Source organism: Taudactylus pleione, unplaced genomic scaffold (genome assembly GCF_031769625.1).
Source record: "Taudactylus pleione unplaced genomic scaffold, aTauple2 ptg001027l, whole genome shotgun sequence".
NCBI classification, from domain to species: domain Eukaryota; kingdom Metazoa; phylum Chordata; class Amphibia; order Anura; family Myobatrachidae; genus Taudactylus; species Taudactylus pleione.
Genome location: NW_028285428.1, coordinates 1,361,231 through 1,378,316, shown reverse-complemented (window position 1 = coordinate 1,378,316; position 17,086 = coordinate 1,361,231). Strand labels below are relative to the sequence as shown.

The window sequence follows — 17,086 nt, the reverse complement described above, 5'->3', positions numbered from 1 at the left end:
GAATCCTTTTCAGTTGTAAGGACACATACCCCACGGGGGTCCCTGGTAACGCCAGTGGCACTGGTCACAAGGTTTTAGTTAGTAAACATACCGTACAAAAAGATTAGATTTTTCAAAAAAGTTAAAAAAATGAAAACCCTTTGTATTAGCCTTTGCAGTTCTGTCCATAGGAAGACAGGGGTTACGTGTTATTAGCGCAAATCCAGCAGTTGAATTCACCTGTTCTTGGGCTGCGTGTATCTGCTCGCGCCTGGTTGCAACACCTTCTACCGTTCTCATAACAGCCTCTTGTCTGCTTTTTTCGCTGGACACCTGTTCTTGGGCTGCGTGTATCTGCTCACGCCTGGTTGCAACACCTTCTACCGTTCTCGTAACAGCCTCTTGTCTGCTTTTTTCGCTGGACACAACTACAGCGCTTACAGAAGTTTTCTCAGCTTCTTTCCTTACCTGATATTTACAAAAGAAAAGTTTGTCTCGTAATAAGAAAAATGAAAAAAAAAAAAAAAAGAAAAATGAAAAACTGCCAAAGATGGCGAGCAAAAAAATCTATATAAATAAATGGATGAACGGGTGAGATGGGAGCATGGAGACGCATGTTAATTTGATGATGATGATGGCAGGATGATGAAGTCAGTGAAGCGCATGTAGCAAGCTATAGTTATATTTTTGCCGGTGAAACAGGGACAAGCTGGACTGGGACGTGACTGTCCCTTTTGCTTTGGGTGATTTTTAGGGATTCGTAACATCCAGAATAATTTCTACACAAAACTAAATTGTGAAAAAAAAAAGTAGCTTAATTAGAAAAAAGAGTTATCAATCAACATCCTAAACAAAGGTCCCATACAGAAAGTCTATTGACAGCTTATGTTCCCAAGCGATGGCATGTCACCTGACATCGTTCACAATATCATGTGATCCAGGCAGAGGTGGCCAGCTCCAAATACGAGGTGGTATAAAGGATAATAAAGCCTGATGTATGGGCCTGTGGTGAATAATTTAGCTTCAAAGTCTGAAGGGTGCCAGCCTGCCCCTGGTTTAGCTGCGTTTTTGTGCTAAATGCTATAACAGCTTGGCTTCATTTTCTACCTGCTCATGGACAGGCTGTATGTGCACGGCAGACATTGCTGTCCTTTTAGTGGTCACTTCAGTGGCAGTTGGAGTAGGTTCCCTCACTCTGGCCAGGTCAACAGCAGCAACTACAGTCGCAACGGCTGCTGTTTTCCCTGTGCCGTGGACCTGTATCAGCCACATTAAAATACACATTTCACAGGTAAAATGGAAGAAAAAACTAATGTTCATCTAATGTCAACGATACAAATAAGAACGTATACTTCAGAATAATGATTTATTATCGTTTTACCTCAAATTCTCTACATTTATCAGTATTTTAGTTTTACGTAGACATATGTCATTACCTCTTTGGCTTCCAGTCTTGTAGTTGTCACCTGTGTCCTCTCTTCCCACTTTTGCTCGGTCTTTATCTGTGAAGCTGTAGTAGACACAAATACCTCCTGCTTCCATGGAGGAGGAACCTCAGCACCAGCCAGTGTCGGGGTACCTCTTGCAGGGGAAGGAGACTTCACTGATCTGATCGGTGAGCTTGACAGTCCTCTTCCAGCCGGAGAGACTGACCTGATAGGTATATGAATGTATAGCTGTTATAACTCACCATAAGACATGCGTTTATACATACACATTTATAGGGGTCGGGTATGGGATCCCGGCGTTCGAGATGCCGCTGGTCAGGATACCGACAGCAGCATCCCGACAGTCAGAAACCCGACACCATCAGGCAAGTATCCTAAGGCTAACCCTTACCCCAACCCCTAACCTTAACCCTCCCTACCCGGTGCCTGACCCTAATCTCCCCATCTAGTGCCTAAAGCTAACCTCCCCCTTCCTGCACCCCAAGCCTAACCCTCCCCCCTTAGTGCCTAACTATAACCCTCCCCCTAGTGAATAACCTGATAACCCTAAACCTAACACTCCCCCTAACCCCAGATACTTACCTTCAGGATGCCGGCGGCCGGGATACTGGAGCCGGGATCCCGATGCTGGCAGGATTCCAGCACCGGTATTTTGACCCATGGCATACCACCCACCGGGATGCTGTGCCATTTATAGAGCACAGATGGAAGAGGACATTTATAGTATTGAGAACATGCTATCTAAAGAACAATTACCACTGTTTAGCTCCGATTTATCAACGCTTGCTTCCCAGGACAGCGAATCAAAAAAGAAGCTGCCCCGGCAAAGCACTTTGCCTATTGTGACGTCTTTTGGCAAAATAATTCACTTACTAGATGCCAGCTACTGTAGGTGACGTGACCTAAACTAGTTGGCAACTCCGCTTAAATTACAAGTTTGAATAGCATCACCACACGAACAACCAATCAGCTTCTTACTGTCATTTTCAGGAGCTGATTAGTTGGTGCTTTATCTCTCTACTTTATCTCTCTCCAAGCTTTGATACATCTCCCCCTAAAGGCTCCATTGAAGAAAAGTACTTAATACCAGCGGCAAAGAATATGCCACCAGTATTTAACAAAACTTAGCTGTCCGGTCAGGTCCAATGGTCTCCCTCTTTGGCCTGTGCGTTCCACTGTGTCGCCGGCAGCCTCACTCTGACAGCAATAGGTTGCTGGTTAATGCGCAAGTACGATAGCCGTCTGCACATTGTGCTTCAACCTGGCAGGAATACGCAAAGCCTGGGAGGCTTCACTGAAGCCGGAAAGGCTTTAGCTGGATACCCACTGACAGAAATGAGGACCGTACCCGCTAATGCCATTTATAGATGGTGTAAGCTATACTGTCACAAACAGTGTAAAGTTAAGCTTACTGCTGTTTGCTAAATGCAGAACGGATGCCATAACCCCTTCAGTGAATGCTAAAGGGATTATGGTTCATTCTTAAATGCAGCCCTATGTATTGTATCTATTGCGGTACATCACTCATTAACAGGTTCTAGCACCGCACCAGCAGGAACCTTTCTGCTGTGCACTAGGAATAGCCATCACACTGTCAAACCGTAACGCAGGTGTCCTAAGGCGAGCTCAGGGAGGACAGAAACTTCCCGTGGAGCAGAAGGGAGATGCCCTCCATCGATGGAAAAAATTGAATGGCACCATCAATGGTATGAAACTATGGGCCTGATTCAGACCCGCTCGTGAGCGCTGCGCGCTCGCAAGCGGTTCGATGTTGGCCCAGTGCGCATGCGCACAATGGAGGCGGCTCCATCGTGCGCATGCGCGAGACCCAGATAGCGACGAGCAAACCGTCGCTCCGGGTCTCGTACCAAAGGGGGCGTGCTGTCGATGTTGAGTGACAGCACGCCCCCTTTGGTGGGCTTGCTGGGGGTGTGGCTGCCCAGACGGAGGCTCTGGGTGGACTTCTTGCTCTGTAAGAGCAAGAAGTCCACTGGGACTCCACTGGGACTTGCGGTAATGAGACCCTACCACAAGGGTCTCGTCGCAAGTCCGATGGTTGCGATGGTCTTGACCATCACGACCATCATCCTGGCCGCTCGCACTAGCTGTGGGTGGTTACCCACAGCTATGCGAGCGGCCAGGAGGCCGCTCTAAAAATACAATAGGCGGGCACTGATTCAGAGCGAGCGCGCTGAAAGAGCGTCCGGCTCTGAATCAGGCCCTATGTCTATCAGCGTTTCCCCATTCACTTCAATGGGAATGACCCATGGCAGAGTGACTGACCGGAAGTGCCGTTTGTGGGTGGTGATGGGGGGATGGTTGGGGAAATGCTGGCGTGCCAGTGCATTTCAACGCTGTTGCAGGGGCGTGCATAAATTAGCCACTGCGGTACCAGACGCAGCCTGAGGCCTCATAGCGTGCGCTGTAGTTAGCAATTCCTGAGTGAGGTCTGACCTGCCTTAACTGTCGTATGGGTCCGATGTTACTGATTGTTTAACTATAGTGTCAAAGTATATGGATGTATGTAATGGGGAGTGGGCGTCTTTATGTTAGGCTGTGATCGCAATGCAAATGCAAACATTTACATATCACCACTGATATTAGCAACTGCGTTGCTTGCGTATAAGCAGAATAGCGATCCTTGCTGAATCAGGCCCTATGTACAGTGCATGTCCGGCTGGACACCGGTTTGCGTTTTTTTATTTTCTGAAAACCTATGAACTACTACATGGACCCAAGAGGATCCGATCCAAGGGGTTGGTGTGTATGGATTTATTTTATTTTTAATAAAGGACTACAAGCTTCGGTATCGGCGTCCTGTCATTATTCTAATATTTTCTTTACAGTGGGACTGCAGGTGCCAGAGGGACTTTAGTGTCATGGCATGCTGGCACTTGTTGTTCCGCAAGTGCCTGCATGCCAGAGAAGGCTTGCTGGGACCTGTAGTCTCACCGTAAAGAACAATATTACAATCTATTTTTACAGCATTAACCCTGCACCCGCTTTTAGCCCAGGACTGGTTAATCCTCGGGAGGGGGATCCCATTTTATTTAACTTTCAGAGGTTTTCCTGCCCTGTGCTGACCAGTTTGAGGCTGGTTTAAATTATAGCAGGGGAACCCCATGATGTGTGTTCCCCTGCTATAGTGTAAGCCCCCCAGCTGGTTCACCCCAGTGCTGGTTATTGGTAGATCGAGGGAAACACACGCCAGTTTTCCCAAAAATTTTACAGTACCAGACCAGTCTGAAAGGTCCAGGGCTTGTCATGAATTTAAGAGTGGACCTATTTCATTGCTTTAAACCCTAAGAAGCCTGCACAGAGCATAGTGATCTGTGCAGTGCTTCTGTTTGGACGGGTTTGCCGTTGTACTGTAAATTCTATATGCCACTGGTTTTGAACTGAATGATCAAACCAACAGCATTTAGAGCTACAAACAATGTCAGATATCAACGTCAGGTTTTAATTGAAGCTGAAACCCGACAGATGCTAATTCGGCAATTTTTACACGACAACCTGTCCGGCCGGCTGCTCCTCGGAACTATGGGAGAGACATCTAAACTCCAGCGGAAGCTGGAGTTTAGAAGAGAACTTCAGCCTCCGACTAACACGGCGATGCAGGGAAGGTGTCGAGCGCCCGCTGGTAATAACATCTCAGCGGGCGTCCGGCTTAGGGCCTCCCTGCGGCACAGCCGGGCATGCATATGAATCATTCTATATTGAATGATTCATATGAATGCCCGGCTGTCCGTCCTCTACCCGCAAGAATTAAATTTTTACCCCATGTGGGGTAATTTACCCCTCTTCCCTGACCACTGCATTATAGAAATGCCCCTGGTTACATTAGCAGACGGTTGTTTTCTCAAACACATGTGGATGTCTTAATTGTGTAATGAAATTCAAGTTCTATCCAACTTTATATCAGTTGCGAGGTTCAAAATTTTGCACAAGTTAAGGCAAAATTGTGTTTTGCTGACTAAAGCTATCAGTGCACAATGACATTGTTATAAAGTAGAGAGCTGAAATTTGTGTTTGCTATTCTGCAGAAATCTTCAATTTCGTTCCCCTACTGGGGCTACGTTCCTGGTTCCCATTGGGCAGCTTCATCCCACAAACTTTTTTTGGCAGTTTGTGTTTTCTCTTATTTCAGGCCCTGGTGTGTGCAGGGGGTGCACTTGCTATGGGCCCGGCGGCTTAGGGGGGCCCGCCAGCCCAGCAAGCATCCCCTGCACCCTCTGTAGCTGGTGCAACTGGGAAATCTGGTCTCTGAAGCGATCAGTGACTAAAGACACCTCTGATCGCTTCAGAGGCCAGCGTTCCCAGTGATGCAGTGCGTCAGTGTGCGGGTGACGTGATGACGTCACCCGCCTCATCCGGCATGTGAGGAGCCTGTGCGTCTGCTGGATCTAGTTAGGCAAGCTGAAGCGCTAACAGGGGGCATTGCATAAGGGGCTCTAATATAGGGGGCATTGCAGAATGGGCGCAACTACAGGGGGAATTGCATAATGGGCACAACTACAGGGGCACTGTATAAGGGGCACTGCATAAAGGGCACTACTACAGGGGGTATTGCATAAAGAGCACAAATAAAGGGGCACTGTATAGGGGGCCCAGAGGAAATTTTGCTATGGGGCCCCCATACCTCTGGTTATGCCCCTGTCTGGTGGCTCTCCCGGACACCCAGAAAAGTGGGCAACCTGTGGGCGCCCACTTCCCGAGTAAAGTGAGCGGTCAGGACAGCTTGATGCTGAATTGCATCATTGTGGCCCTGCCCTCAGCTGTACAATGTCGGTAATTGTGGCATTGTATAGGAGCAGTGAAGCTAGTGTGCATGTGTGACCTGTAGGTCACACCGGCACACAAAAGCCCAGGCGCCTGGCGGAAGGAGCCAGACAGAGGCGGAGGGATCCCTCTTTTTAACCAGGGACTCCTTCCCATAGGGAAGAAGTGGGTTGTGCACCGCAAGTAGGAGCAAACTGCAACTGAAGATGGGGAATGCTCGCACAGTCAAGCTCCGAAAAAATTGTATTACTAGTGTATGGTGACAGCGGGCCATTCCGGGAAAGGAAGGTAATCAGGAGATGTCTGTGATACTAGTGTATGGGGACAGTGGGCCTTTCCAGGAGAGGAAAGTAAGCAGGATATATCTGTGATACTAGTGTATGGGGACAGCGGGCCATTCCAGGAGAGGAAGGTAAGCAGGAGATGTCTTTGGTACTAGTGTATGGGGACAGCGGGTCATTCCGCCAGAGGAAGGTAAGCAGGAGATATCTGCGATACTAGTGTATGGGGACAGCGGGCCATTCCAGGAGAGAGAGGTAAGCAGGAGATATCTGTGATACTAGTGTATGGTGACAGCGGGCCATTCCAGGAGAGGAAGGTAAGCAGGATATATCTGTGATACTAGTGTATGGGGACAGCAGGCCATTCCGCCAGAGGAAGGTAAGCAGGAGATATCTGTGATACTAGTGTATGGGGACAGTGGGCCATTCTGGGAAAGGAAGGTTAGCAGGAGATATCTGTGATACTAGTGTATGGGGACAGCAGGCCATTCCGCCAGAGGAAGGTAAGCAGGAAATATCTGTGATACTAGTGTATAGGGACAGCAGGCCATTCCGCCAGAGGAAGGTAAGCAGGAGATACCTGTAATACTAGTGTATGGGGACAGCGGCCATTCCAGAAAAGAAAGGTAAGCAGGAGATATCTGAGAAACTAGTGAATGGGGACAGCGGGCCATTCCAGGAGAGGAAGGTAAGTAGGAGATATATGAGAAACTAGTGAATGGGGACAGCGGGCCATTCCAGGAGAGGAAGGTAAGCAGGAGATATCTGTGATACTAGTGTATGAGGACAGCGGGCCATTCCAGGAGAGGAAGGTAAGCAGGAGATATATGTGATACTAGTGTATGGGGACAGCGGGCATTCCAGAAAAGAAAGGTAAGCAGGAGATATCTGTGATACCAGTGTATGGGGACAGCGGGCCATTCCAGGAGAGGAAGGTAAGTAGGAGATATCTGTGATACTAGTGTATGGGGACAGTGGGCCATTCCAGGAGAGGAAGGTAAGCAGGAGATATCTGTGATACTAGTGTATGAGGACAGCGGGCCATTCCAGGAGAGGAAGGTAAGCAGGAGATATCTGTGATACTAGTGTATGGGGACAGCGGGCCATTCCAGGAGAGGAAGGTAAGCAGAAGATATCTGTGATACTAGTGTATGAGGACAGCGGGCCATTCCAGGAGAGGAAGGTAAGCAGGAGATATATGTGATACTAGTGTATGGGGACAGCGGGCATTCCAGAAAAGAAAGGTAAGCAGGAGATATCTGTGATACCAGTGTATGGGGACAGCGGGCCATTCCAGGAGAGGAAGGTAAGCAGGAGATATCTGTGATACCAGTGTATGTGGACAGCGGGCCATTCCAGGAGAGGAAGGTAAGCAGGAGATATCTGTGATACTAGTGTATGGGGACAGCGGGCCATTCCAGAAAAGAAAGGTAAGCAGGAGATATCTGTGATACTAGTGTATGGGGACAGCGGGCATTCCAGATAAGAAAGGTAAACAGGAGATATCTGTGATACTAGTGTATGGGGACAGCGGCCATTCTAGAAAAGAAAGGTAAGCAGGTGATACTAGTGTATGGGGACAGCGGGCATTCCAGAAAAGAAAGGTAAGCAGGAGATATCTGTGATACTAGTGTACGGGGACAGCGGCCATTCTAGAAAAGAAAGGTAAGCAGGAGATATCAGTGATACTAGTGTATGGGGACAGCGGGCCATTCCGCCAGAGGAAGGTAAGCAGGAACTATCTGTGATACTAGTGTATAGGGACAGCAGGCCATTCCGCCAGAGGAAGGTAAGCAGGAGATACCTGTAATACTAGTGTACGGGGACAGCGGCCATTCCAGAAAAGAAAGGTAAGCAGGGGATATCTGAGAAACTAGTGAATGGGGACAGCGGGCCATTCCAGGAGAGGAAGGTAAGTAGGAGATATCTGTGATACTAGTGTATGGGGACAGGGAGCCATTCCAGAAAAGAAAGGTAAGCAGGAGATATCCGTGATATTAGTGTATGGGGACAGTGGGCAATTCCTGCTTTACCTTCTTGATGAATGTCCCGAATACTTAATTTCTACAATAGCAGGTGAAAATGTTAATTATCACCTGCTTTTGTAGGAATTAAGTGATGATGAACAGAACCCATAGACATTGCAAAAATATCCCCACAAAACAAATGTATATACAGTAGACCATTAAATTAAAGTAGTGGAAAATTTCTGTATATTGGGTGTGCCATTCTCACACTCAATTACGTTAGCCTAAAAAATAAGTAATAAGGATTTGTCTAGAAGACCATGATCTGCTGGGTTTTTGATCATCTTCCTAAATTGAGTAGCATATATCTTTATATTGTCTCATACACAGCAATATTCCCTCCCTGATAATGCTAATTCATTTTACAAATGAATTGAAGGGTGATTCATATAAGTTAAAATAAAGATTCTAAACAAAATAAATACATTTCTGGAACAAACCGCAAACCTGTCACATTGGAGTTTATATGTATTATGATATAAACAATGGAACATTATGATGAGCGAAAAACTACTGTACATTATTTTCAGCGCTTCTGCATGAAGTGCATATGAAAAGACACTTTTATTCGCAATGAAAGACATTAAACCGGAGCCTGCTGGGCAGCAGTTAATAGTACTAAAATAATATATACATGCTCTGATTAAAAAGCTGCATTCTACAAAACAATCAGGAGGTGGCACTAGTGTTCTACTAAAAAGAATGCAAAACAAAAGTTGTAAGTCACTTACTATATAAAAGTGTTATAAAACTAAGCAACTAATGTATTTTTATGCAAAACAGCTGCATTTTCTGATTTGCATTTATATCAGCACTGTAAGCGATCATTTTGACATGTTGCTATCAGTTGTCTTATTTGGGCAATTTGTGGCTCTGTGGCTGACACGGAACTATTATAATTATTATTATAGGCAGCACAGACGGTGTAATGGTTAGCATTACTGCCTCACAGCACTGAGTTCATGGGTTCGATTCCACCACGGCCCTAACTGTGTGAAGTTTGTATATTCTCCCTGTGTTTGCGTGGGTTTCCTCCGGGTACTCCAGTTTCCTCCCACACCCCAAAAATATGTAGGTTGATTGGCTCCCATCAAAAATTAATCCTAGTGTGTATGTGAGCATGTGATAGGAAATATAGAGTGTAAGCTCCACTGGGGCAGGGACTGATGTGAATGGCCAAATATTCTTTGCAAAGCGCTGCAGTATATGTGTGCGCTATATAAATAACTGCTAATAATAATTATCATTCATTTTTTTTTATAGTAGTATTAGAAGAAGTAGTAGTATTGTGTAATTGTAAAGCGCCACAACTGACTGACTGACAGGGTTTGCTGGGAATTGTAGTTCCACAACAGCTGGAGAGAGCCAGATTGCATAAACTCATGTCACAGGATTAGCTTCAATGCAAAGAACATCTCTTTATGATATACGCAAATCTGTAAAAGTTTCCAGACTATGAGAAATGTGCTGTAACTTACAGTATGTGGTTGCTAGAATGATAGCTATGATACCAAGGGGGAGATTTACTGAACAGTACTTCGTAATCCACCACACATTGCCATCAGTTATAAGCCTCACTCCGCAGGATAGTGGATTAATGCAGAAATCCAATATATGGCGGTTTTAAACCCCCTAAATTTCATGCAATTTGCAGACTAGACTAGCCGCATGCTAAAACCGGAAGTAACATATCCAGTCTTACACCAACATTCTATTACACCTTATCTCTTACAGCCCAGTGATAGCCAGCATTGCTTTCTAGTTGTGGAGGCCCCAACTTTTTTAGGGCCCCCCTAGATCCGAAGCACATTACATCACCCGGTAATAAACCTGGATGACATGACCAGAACAATTGGGTATTACGGATCAGTCCCGACAAGAAGATGATAAAGATTATAGGTGGATATTCCTGCAGGTAATTATGTGAAGATGTACATTAATGATTGGATTATAAATGCGATCATTAATAAATCTCCCCTCTGTAACGCTCTCTCTCTCTACGCATTCATAAATTGTGCAGTCTAAAACATTTATCTATGGTGAATCTGATGGTTCCCTAATTGTAGGTAAAATCACCAGAAAATGTGCAGTTTTGTAAAGTTACAATTCAGCCCAAATGCTAATGAAGAATTTGTAGTCTCACCACTACCAGGTGCTCAAATTTCCATCAGCCAAAAGTACCAAAAAATACATTAGTGAGCTCCACATTGCACATTGCAATACCCAATTATTGATGAGATAGAATGTCTGAGATATTTTGGTCTACAGCAACATGGCTGCAGATCTCTGGATTACCCCTTAAATTATCAGGAATATGGCATTCATATATCCTTAAATTATATTGGGATTATTTTGGCATTAATGTGCCTTTCCAATACTGCACATAAAGAGAGACACAAACTGCTATAATTCTACGGAAATCATGGCTCAATGAACATAGAAGATTTATAGGCACAAAGTTAAATATAACTATTTAGTACTACACAATATATAAAATTCATCATGTATACATTATGGATTCAGGGCCTGATTCAGAGCCGCTCGCAAAAAGCGAGCGCTCGCTCTGAATCAGGGCGGCCGTTTTTCTTTAAAAAACCCGGCCTCCTGGCCGCTCGCTAAGCTGTAGGTGATGGTCGCGATTATCGCGACCATCGGGCTTGCGACGAGACCCTTGTGGTAGGATCTCGTCTGCCGCAAGCCACAGTGAGCTTCCTGCTCTAAGGCTCTAATAGACCCAAGAGCTCACTACTGACATCACTGGTGATGTCAGTAGGGCCGCCCACAAACGGCAGGCGTTCCTTCAGGGACGCCTCCATTTGTCCAGCCACCCCCTCACCCCGCCTACAAAACGGGGCAAGTTGTCAATCAACATCGACAGCCGCCCCGTTTTGTTGCGAGCCCCGGAGCGAGAGAATTTCTCTCTCGCTACAGGGCTTGCGCATTGTGCACGCCGCACGTGTGCAATGCACAACCATCGACCCGCTTGCGAGAGCATAGCTCTTGCGAGCGGGTCTGAATCAGACCCACAATTAAAAGACTATGCTTACCTGACTGGTGAAGGTACGGGTGCTTTCACCGGTCTGACAGGAGAAGGAGAAGTCCGCACAGGTGACGGAGATTGCTGTCTCGCCATCTGAACCTTGACCACTGGTGGCGTTGGAGACTTGGATGTAGGCTTTGGAGGAGTTCTGGGAGGAGCTTTGTGTGGCAGCTGCAGTCCTGCAGCACCTTCGATAGTCATTTCAACCGTGGTACTGGATCGCGCATCAAAATGAGCCTCTACTCTCTGCAAAAAAAAAGGGGAGGGGGAGAATTATGTGCACAGTCTCTTGTGGCCTTATGTTAGTTATCAAACCAGAAAGAAACATGTGTGTAATATACAGTAATATCTAAGGTGGCTTACTGGACAACAAAGTTGGGAGAGGAGAAACATATGGACACGCCTTATATTTGTAAATTTTCAATAGCTAGATCTAAAAAATTGGTCAAAATTACCTTTTCGAAACGTGCATGTCTTGTTTGGGAAATCTGAGCAGTCGATACAATTGTTTTCGTCTTTTTGGCAGGTATTTCTTCTTCAGCTAGTTTGGAAATTAGAGATATTATGTAGTATCCAGAACTCATAAAATATATGTTTGCATAACAGATACATTTTTATGACAGCGAAAAATAATGATTTTTTTTTTACATTTTTTAATAAATACAGGGACAATGGCAGTAAGTTAATTTTACTCATTAAGTAAAGTCGACTGTAATAAATATTTACCTTATTAATAAATAGCGTACATTGTAATGCCATGTGCCTCTAGAGACTTGCAATAAGAAAGCCGTCTTTATTACTGCATGCTTTTACATTAGTCAGGTTACAATATATCGATGATATTTCTGGCTAACTAACAGATAAAATGTTTGGCAGATACTCTCATGCCCAGGCGTCGAAGTAGGTATGCGCAATTCTGAAGCCTCTTATTTCAAAACTGAATGACGTACCTTGAACTGTGAGTTCAGCTGTTGAAGTAGCACGTCCGACATTATTAGTTGCATTTACGGAATAGGTTCCGGAATCTTCTGGGTAAGCTTCTGCAATAATTAAACTGTAGAGGTCTCCATTTTGGAGGATCTGAAAATCTTGGGAGCTGTGGATCTCAGCTCCCTCCCTGTAGAACTTCACCACAGGTGTAGGGATTCCACTTACGCTTATGTCAAGTCGAACTTGACTGCCTTGTCTTACTGTCATAGTTTGTAGTCTTTGTGTGAAATTTGGGGGTGCTGTTTCGGCTGCGGAGGACAAAATAGAAAGTGTTAGATCATGTTTCTGTAACTGTAGACAGTCAGTTATGTGTGAGGGGCAAAAACTAGCTATATTAATACATTTGTTTCATTTGGGACAAAATATCTTTTAAACAGGTCATTCTGATCTGTCCTGCGACATCTTTGCTGATATCGCTACAAACGTGTGCACGCATCGCACCATGCGATTACCTGCAGCAGCATACGCTACGGTACGCTATTGTGCGCATTACGATCGCACCATGCAATCATATGGAGGCGCGGATGCAAACACAGTGTGCGCATCCGCTCGCAGGTGCATGCCTTGCACTATGCGTGGTGCGATTTGCTGCGTACGCAGCAAAGATGTAACAGGACACATCTGTATGTAAAGCAAAAAACTATTTAAACGCAATTTTGCTAAAACATTACTTTTTACTTGCCTAGTTTTTAATTTTTATTAAAGTGGCAAGTGTGAGTGACGTGACAATGAGATTTGTATCATCATGGACCTGCTCCCACAATTCACAGGCATTGCGCAGTATTGGGCAGATTGCATCATCAAGCCGCCACCCACTTCCATAGTAGCTGCAGGAGTGTGCCCTGCCCCTCCAGGAGTCTGAATGGCAGGGGAGCCTTAGCAAATATGGGAAATTCTAGTGTTGCCCTTGTCTACAGAAAGCCGAGGCAGCCATATTTGTCCGCCGAATTTCTGTGAGCGTAGCATATGAATTCACCGGGGCTGGTTTTTTGTTTAGCTCATAGCGAGTAGGCCCTGTGTGCACTGCAATCATGGCAGTGTTGCAAAAATATCAGCCACACATTCGTACCGGTAATAAGTAGCTCAGCGGTACTAGTCGCTTGTCCGGCTCCATTGGCGGCTTTTAGAGAGTATCTTCCACTGTGTGCTGCTGTGGTGGCAGGGATCACAAGTTTAGCGCGGCCATCGCTAAACGAGATCTGCACACCAGGCAGTGTTGCGGCGGAAATAACCTGGCCATCTCTGAACCAGCTCACCTCCGGAACTGGAAAACCTGTGGAACCAACACAGAAGAAGAAATAAACTTCTACATCAGAGTCATATACACCTATGAGATATTTTTCCCAGTGCTCAATGAATGATATTGTTCCACAAAGTACTAGGAGATTCTAATGCACACAGTCAATTTTAAAACATACTTTTTGAATGTATAAACTAAAGAGCACTGTCTCATATACAGTATAATTCTAGAATGTCTTTAGCTTATGACATAATCCGTAAATTGAGAAAGCTGTTCTTTATTTCACCATACCCTCCACTAGTAGCCTTAATATACACAGATTAGTTAATTTATTTGACCTAAACATTAGTTGTTGTTTTTTTTTAAATTAAAGTTGGAGCACAGGAGTCCTCAAAACATGGACTGATGGGGGCACTTGCTAAATATGGCAAGAAACTTGGCAATACAGAATACTATGATCCTTAGATACAGTAGATGTGACTTGGACAGATCAGTTCATGACAATACCCCCTATGTATGTATCATCGATATGATCCAAGTGGATTTATAAACTAGGAGTAATGTGGTAAGCAAGACTTCACATCTCTTTAAGAGACTCTAGGGGGTATATTTACCGTGCAGGTTTATAGAAGTTAAGGTGTTGCCCATAGTGACCAATCAGATTCTACTTATCATATATCTAGCACCTTCTAGAAGATCATAGCTAGAATCTCATTGGTCGCCATGGGCACCACCTCCACTACTATAAACCTGCACTTTAGTAAATATACCCCCTAAGGGAGATGTATCAAACCTTCTAAAGAGTGGAGAAGTTGCCAGAGCAACCAGTCAGCTTCTACTTATCATTTTATTATTTTATAGAATTAACTTAATAAATGATAGCTAGAAGCCAATTGGTTGCTATGGCATCTTCTCCAATTGTCCACTTTCTCCCTCTGTGATTAAAACGACTATGGAATTCTACCGCTCCCTGCACAACCGCTGTTCTACCATCTGTTTCCAATGCCGCCACAGATGCGCCCAGCCTAATCTTGCCATTCAGTGGGAAGTCCTTGTAGAATGTTAAAGACACAATATTTCCTGTTGCCTGATCTCTACACTTAGGGGGCCATTTATTAATTATCGGGTTTTAGACTATTAAAAACTATTTGGGGCAATAAGAAATTCTGTACCACGTGGATGTATGAAGAAACACATCCAGGGACAAGGGTTCCCATGACAACTCGTCCCTGCGATGTGCTAAGTGATCACATCAGCGATCAATTTACTTTGTGCTGCGGGACCTCGGGTCGCCGACTGGGGCCCTATCCCAGTAAATTCTGGCTGCAACGGCTAACGCATTCCAGAGCTTAGTATATTTCACAGTATAGCAGCCCCCATAGAAACAAGAGCAGCAACAGGTACCACCAGTGGCTTCACAAGGGGGGGTGCGGGCCGAACCCGGGTGTCACCCACCGAGGGTTGACACCAAGGTGCAGAGTCCCCCTCAGCAACAGGAGACGGGTGCTGCACTGTATAATCAAGTGCAGCACCCGCCTCCTGTCACTGTGAGGGAGCCGGCCATCACTGCACTCCACACTCCCCCCTTCTGTAACTACACCTCCGGCATCCATGGTAATAACGGGAAGACCACGGGGCTTCGGCCGTGAGGCCCCGCCCTCTTCCCGACTGACCACACCATTCACACAAGGCCACGCCCATTTCGGTGGCACCGTGCGCGCACACAGAGTCCCTCCCCGCACCGTGTGACACACCGTGGGGGAGGGACGCCACTGGGTACCACCTACATACATCCAGGGGATACTGACATTTTGCTGATGTTTTCTGGGGATCTCTGCCAAATGTGTCTAATAAGTATGCCCCTTAGTCTAATTCAGTCACTACGCATCAGGATATATCACTATATGTATTGAATAAGGATGTGCATATTTAGTTTACAGCCTGCACAGAACAGGGATTGGTGAGATCATTCATTCCCAAAATTGCGGTGATTTTTGTAGAGATCCTGACTGTTTGGGTCGAAATCCCGACACCTGTCATTTGACCTACGCCGGGGCCCGACACCCGGCATACCTATTAAAGATAAGCCGGGTGATAGGCACGGACAGCTGCCGGGGGGAGGGGGGGGTTAGGTTAAGGGCTTCCTGGGGGGGGGTTAGGCAGCCCCCCCGGGAGGGTTATGGTTATGGTTAGGCTAGGGGAAAGGGGGGCTGGCGGTATATCATGCTGATTCCCTTGGCTCCTAGGTGTTTCTACTTTTGAAAGCTAACCCCAACACTTAGCAATTAGTGCATGTTACCGTACTACCACACAGCAGCCACATATATATATTTTTTATAATTTATACCAGTATGCAGCATTTTCAGTGTTCAAAACAGAGATAAGGTTGTCATTTATACATAAGAAGCAGGGGCGTTTCTAGAGAGGAGGGGGCCCGTGTGCAGTCTCCGACACGGGACCCCTCCTCTCCACCCAGCGGCCGGCAGCGCACTAAGCTGTGCGCGGCCAGCGCTGGAGTTATAGACTCTGGGCACTAGAGTGTTCCCAGAGTCTATAATGTATGCACAGGTGACTGGGAAAATGGCCGCGGCGGCCATTTTCTCTGTACTGCGCATGAGCAAACAACAGGAAATTGGCCGCCGCGGCCATTTTCCAGTCGTTTTACAGTGCCGGACCCCCACGCCGACGTGGGACTCCGAAGAGGTAAGCAATATTACGGGTGCAAGGTGTGCGGTGCAGGGCCCCCCTGGACCCAGGGGCCCGTGTTCCCCGCACACCCTGCTCCCATTATAGATACGCCCCTGATAAAAAGGAAACATCGCGGCTTATATTTGTTCAATCTTAAAAAGACGTGCTAATATGAAAAGTCATTTTTTAACACTTGTAATTGAACTGATATTGCATCCAATTTCCCTTTAGGCCAGAACATACGATATTGAGTGTACACACTGTCCAATATCGCATACGACAGAACTATATATTATATCGTTTGATCATATGCGATTTATCACTGCTCCCGTAAACACTACAATGACCACTGGCAACATAAGACGTCAAAATTGGGCAAATCGGACTTTCATATCGTCCGGTCGTCCGTACACACTACACGATTGCCACCTAATCGCATACGATATCTACCGGTTTGGCGAGCAGAACGGCTGACCGGAAGACTTCGCATACTAATCACATGGGAATGCGCAATAGTGCATACACACTGGCCGATATGCACAATTTGTCGTGGCAATATCGGCTAAGCCAGCCTTACAGAAGTTTTCATAATTTTTTGGCAGGCCATAAGACAT

General features: G+C 45.9%; 1 protein-coding gene across 5 annotated transcripts in view; it reads right to left on the bottom strand.

The window, feature by feature from the left end:
* Positions 1-17,086, bottom strand: part of TTN (titin) — a 285,062-nt gene that overhangs the window by 254,679 nt on the left and 13,297 nt on the right. For all 5 annotated transcript variants that reach the window (XM_088461211.1, XM_088461212.1, XM_088461213.1 and 2 more), the window contains exons 3-9: positions 13,614-13,817; positions 12,505-12,792; positions 12,010-12,095; positions 11,562-11,800; positions 1,416-1,632; positions 1,087-1,236; positions 220-447 (exon numbers count right to left, since the gene is read on the bottom strand). In XM_088461211.1, coding sequence (XP_088317337.1) covers positions 220-447; positions 1,087-1,236; positions 1,416-1,632; positions 11,562-11,800; positions 12,010-12,095; positions 12,505-12,792; positions 13,614-13,817 — 1,412 coding nt within the window. The remainder of the gene's footprint in view (positions 1-219; positions 448-1,086; positions 1,237-1,415; positions 1,633-11,561; positions 11,801-12,009; positions 12,096-12,504; positions 12,793-13,613; positions 13,818-17,086) is intronic.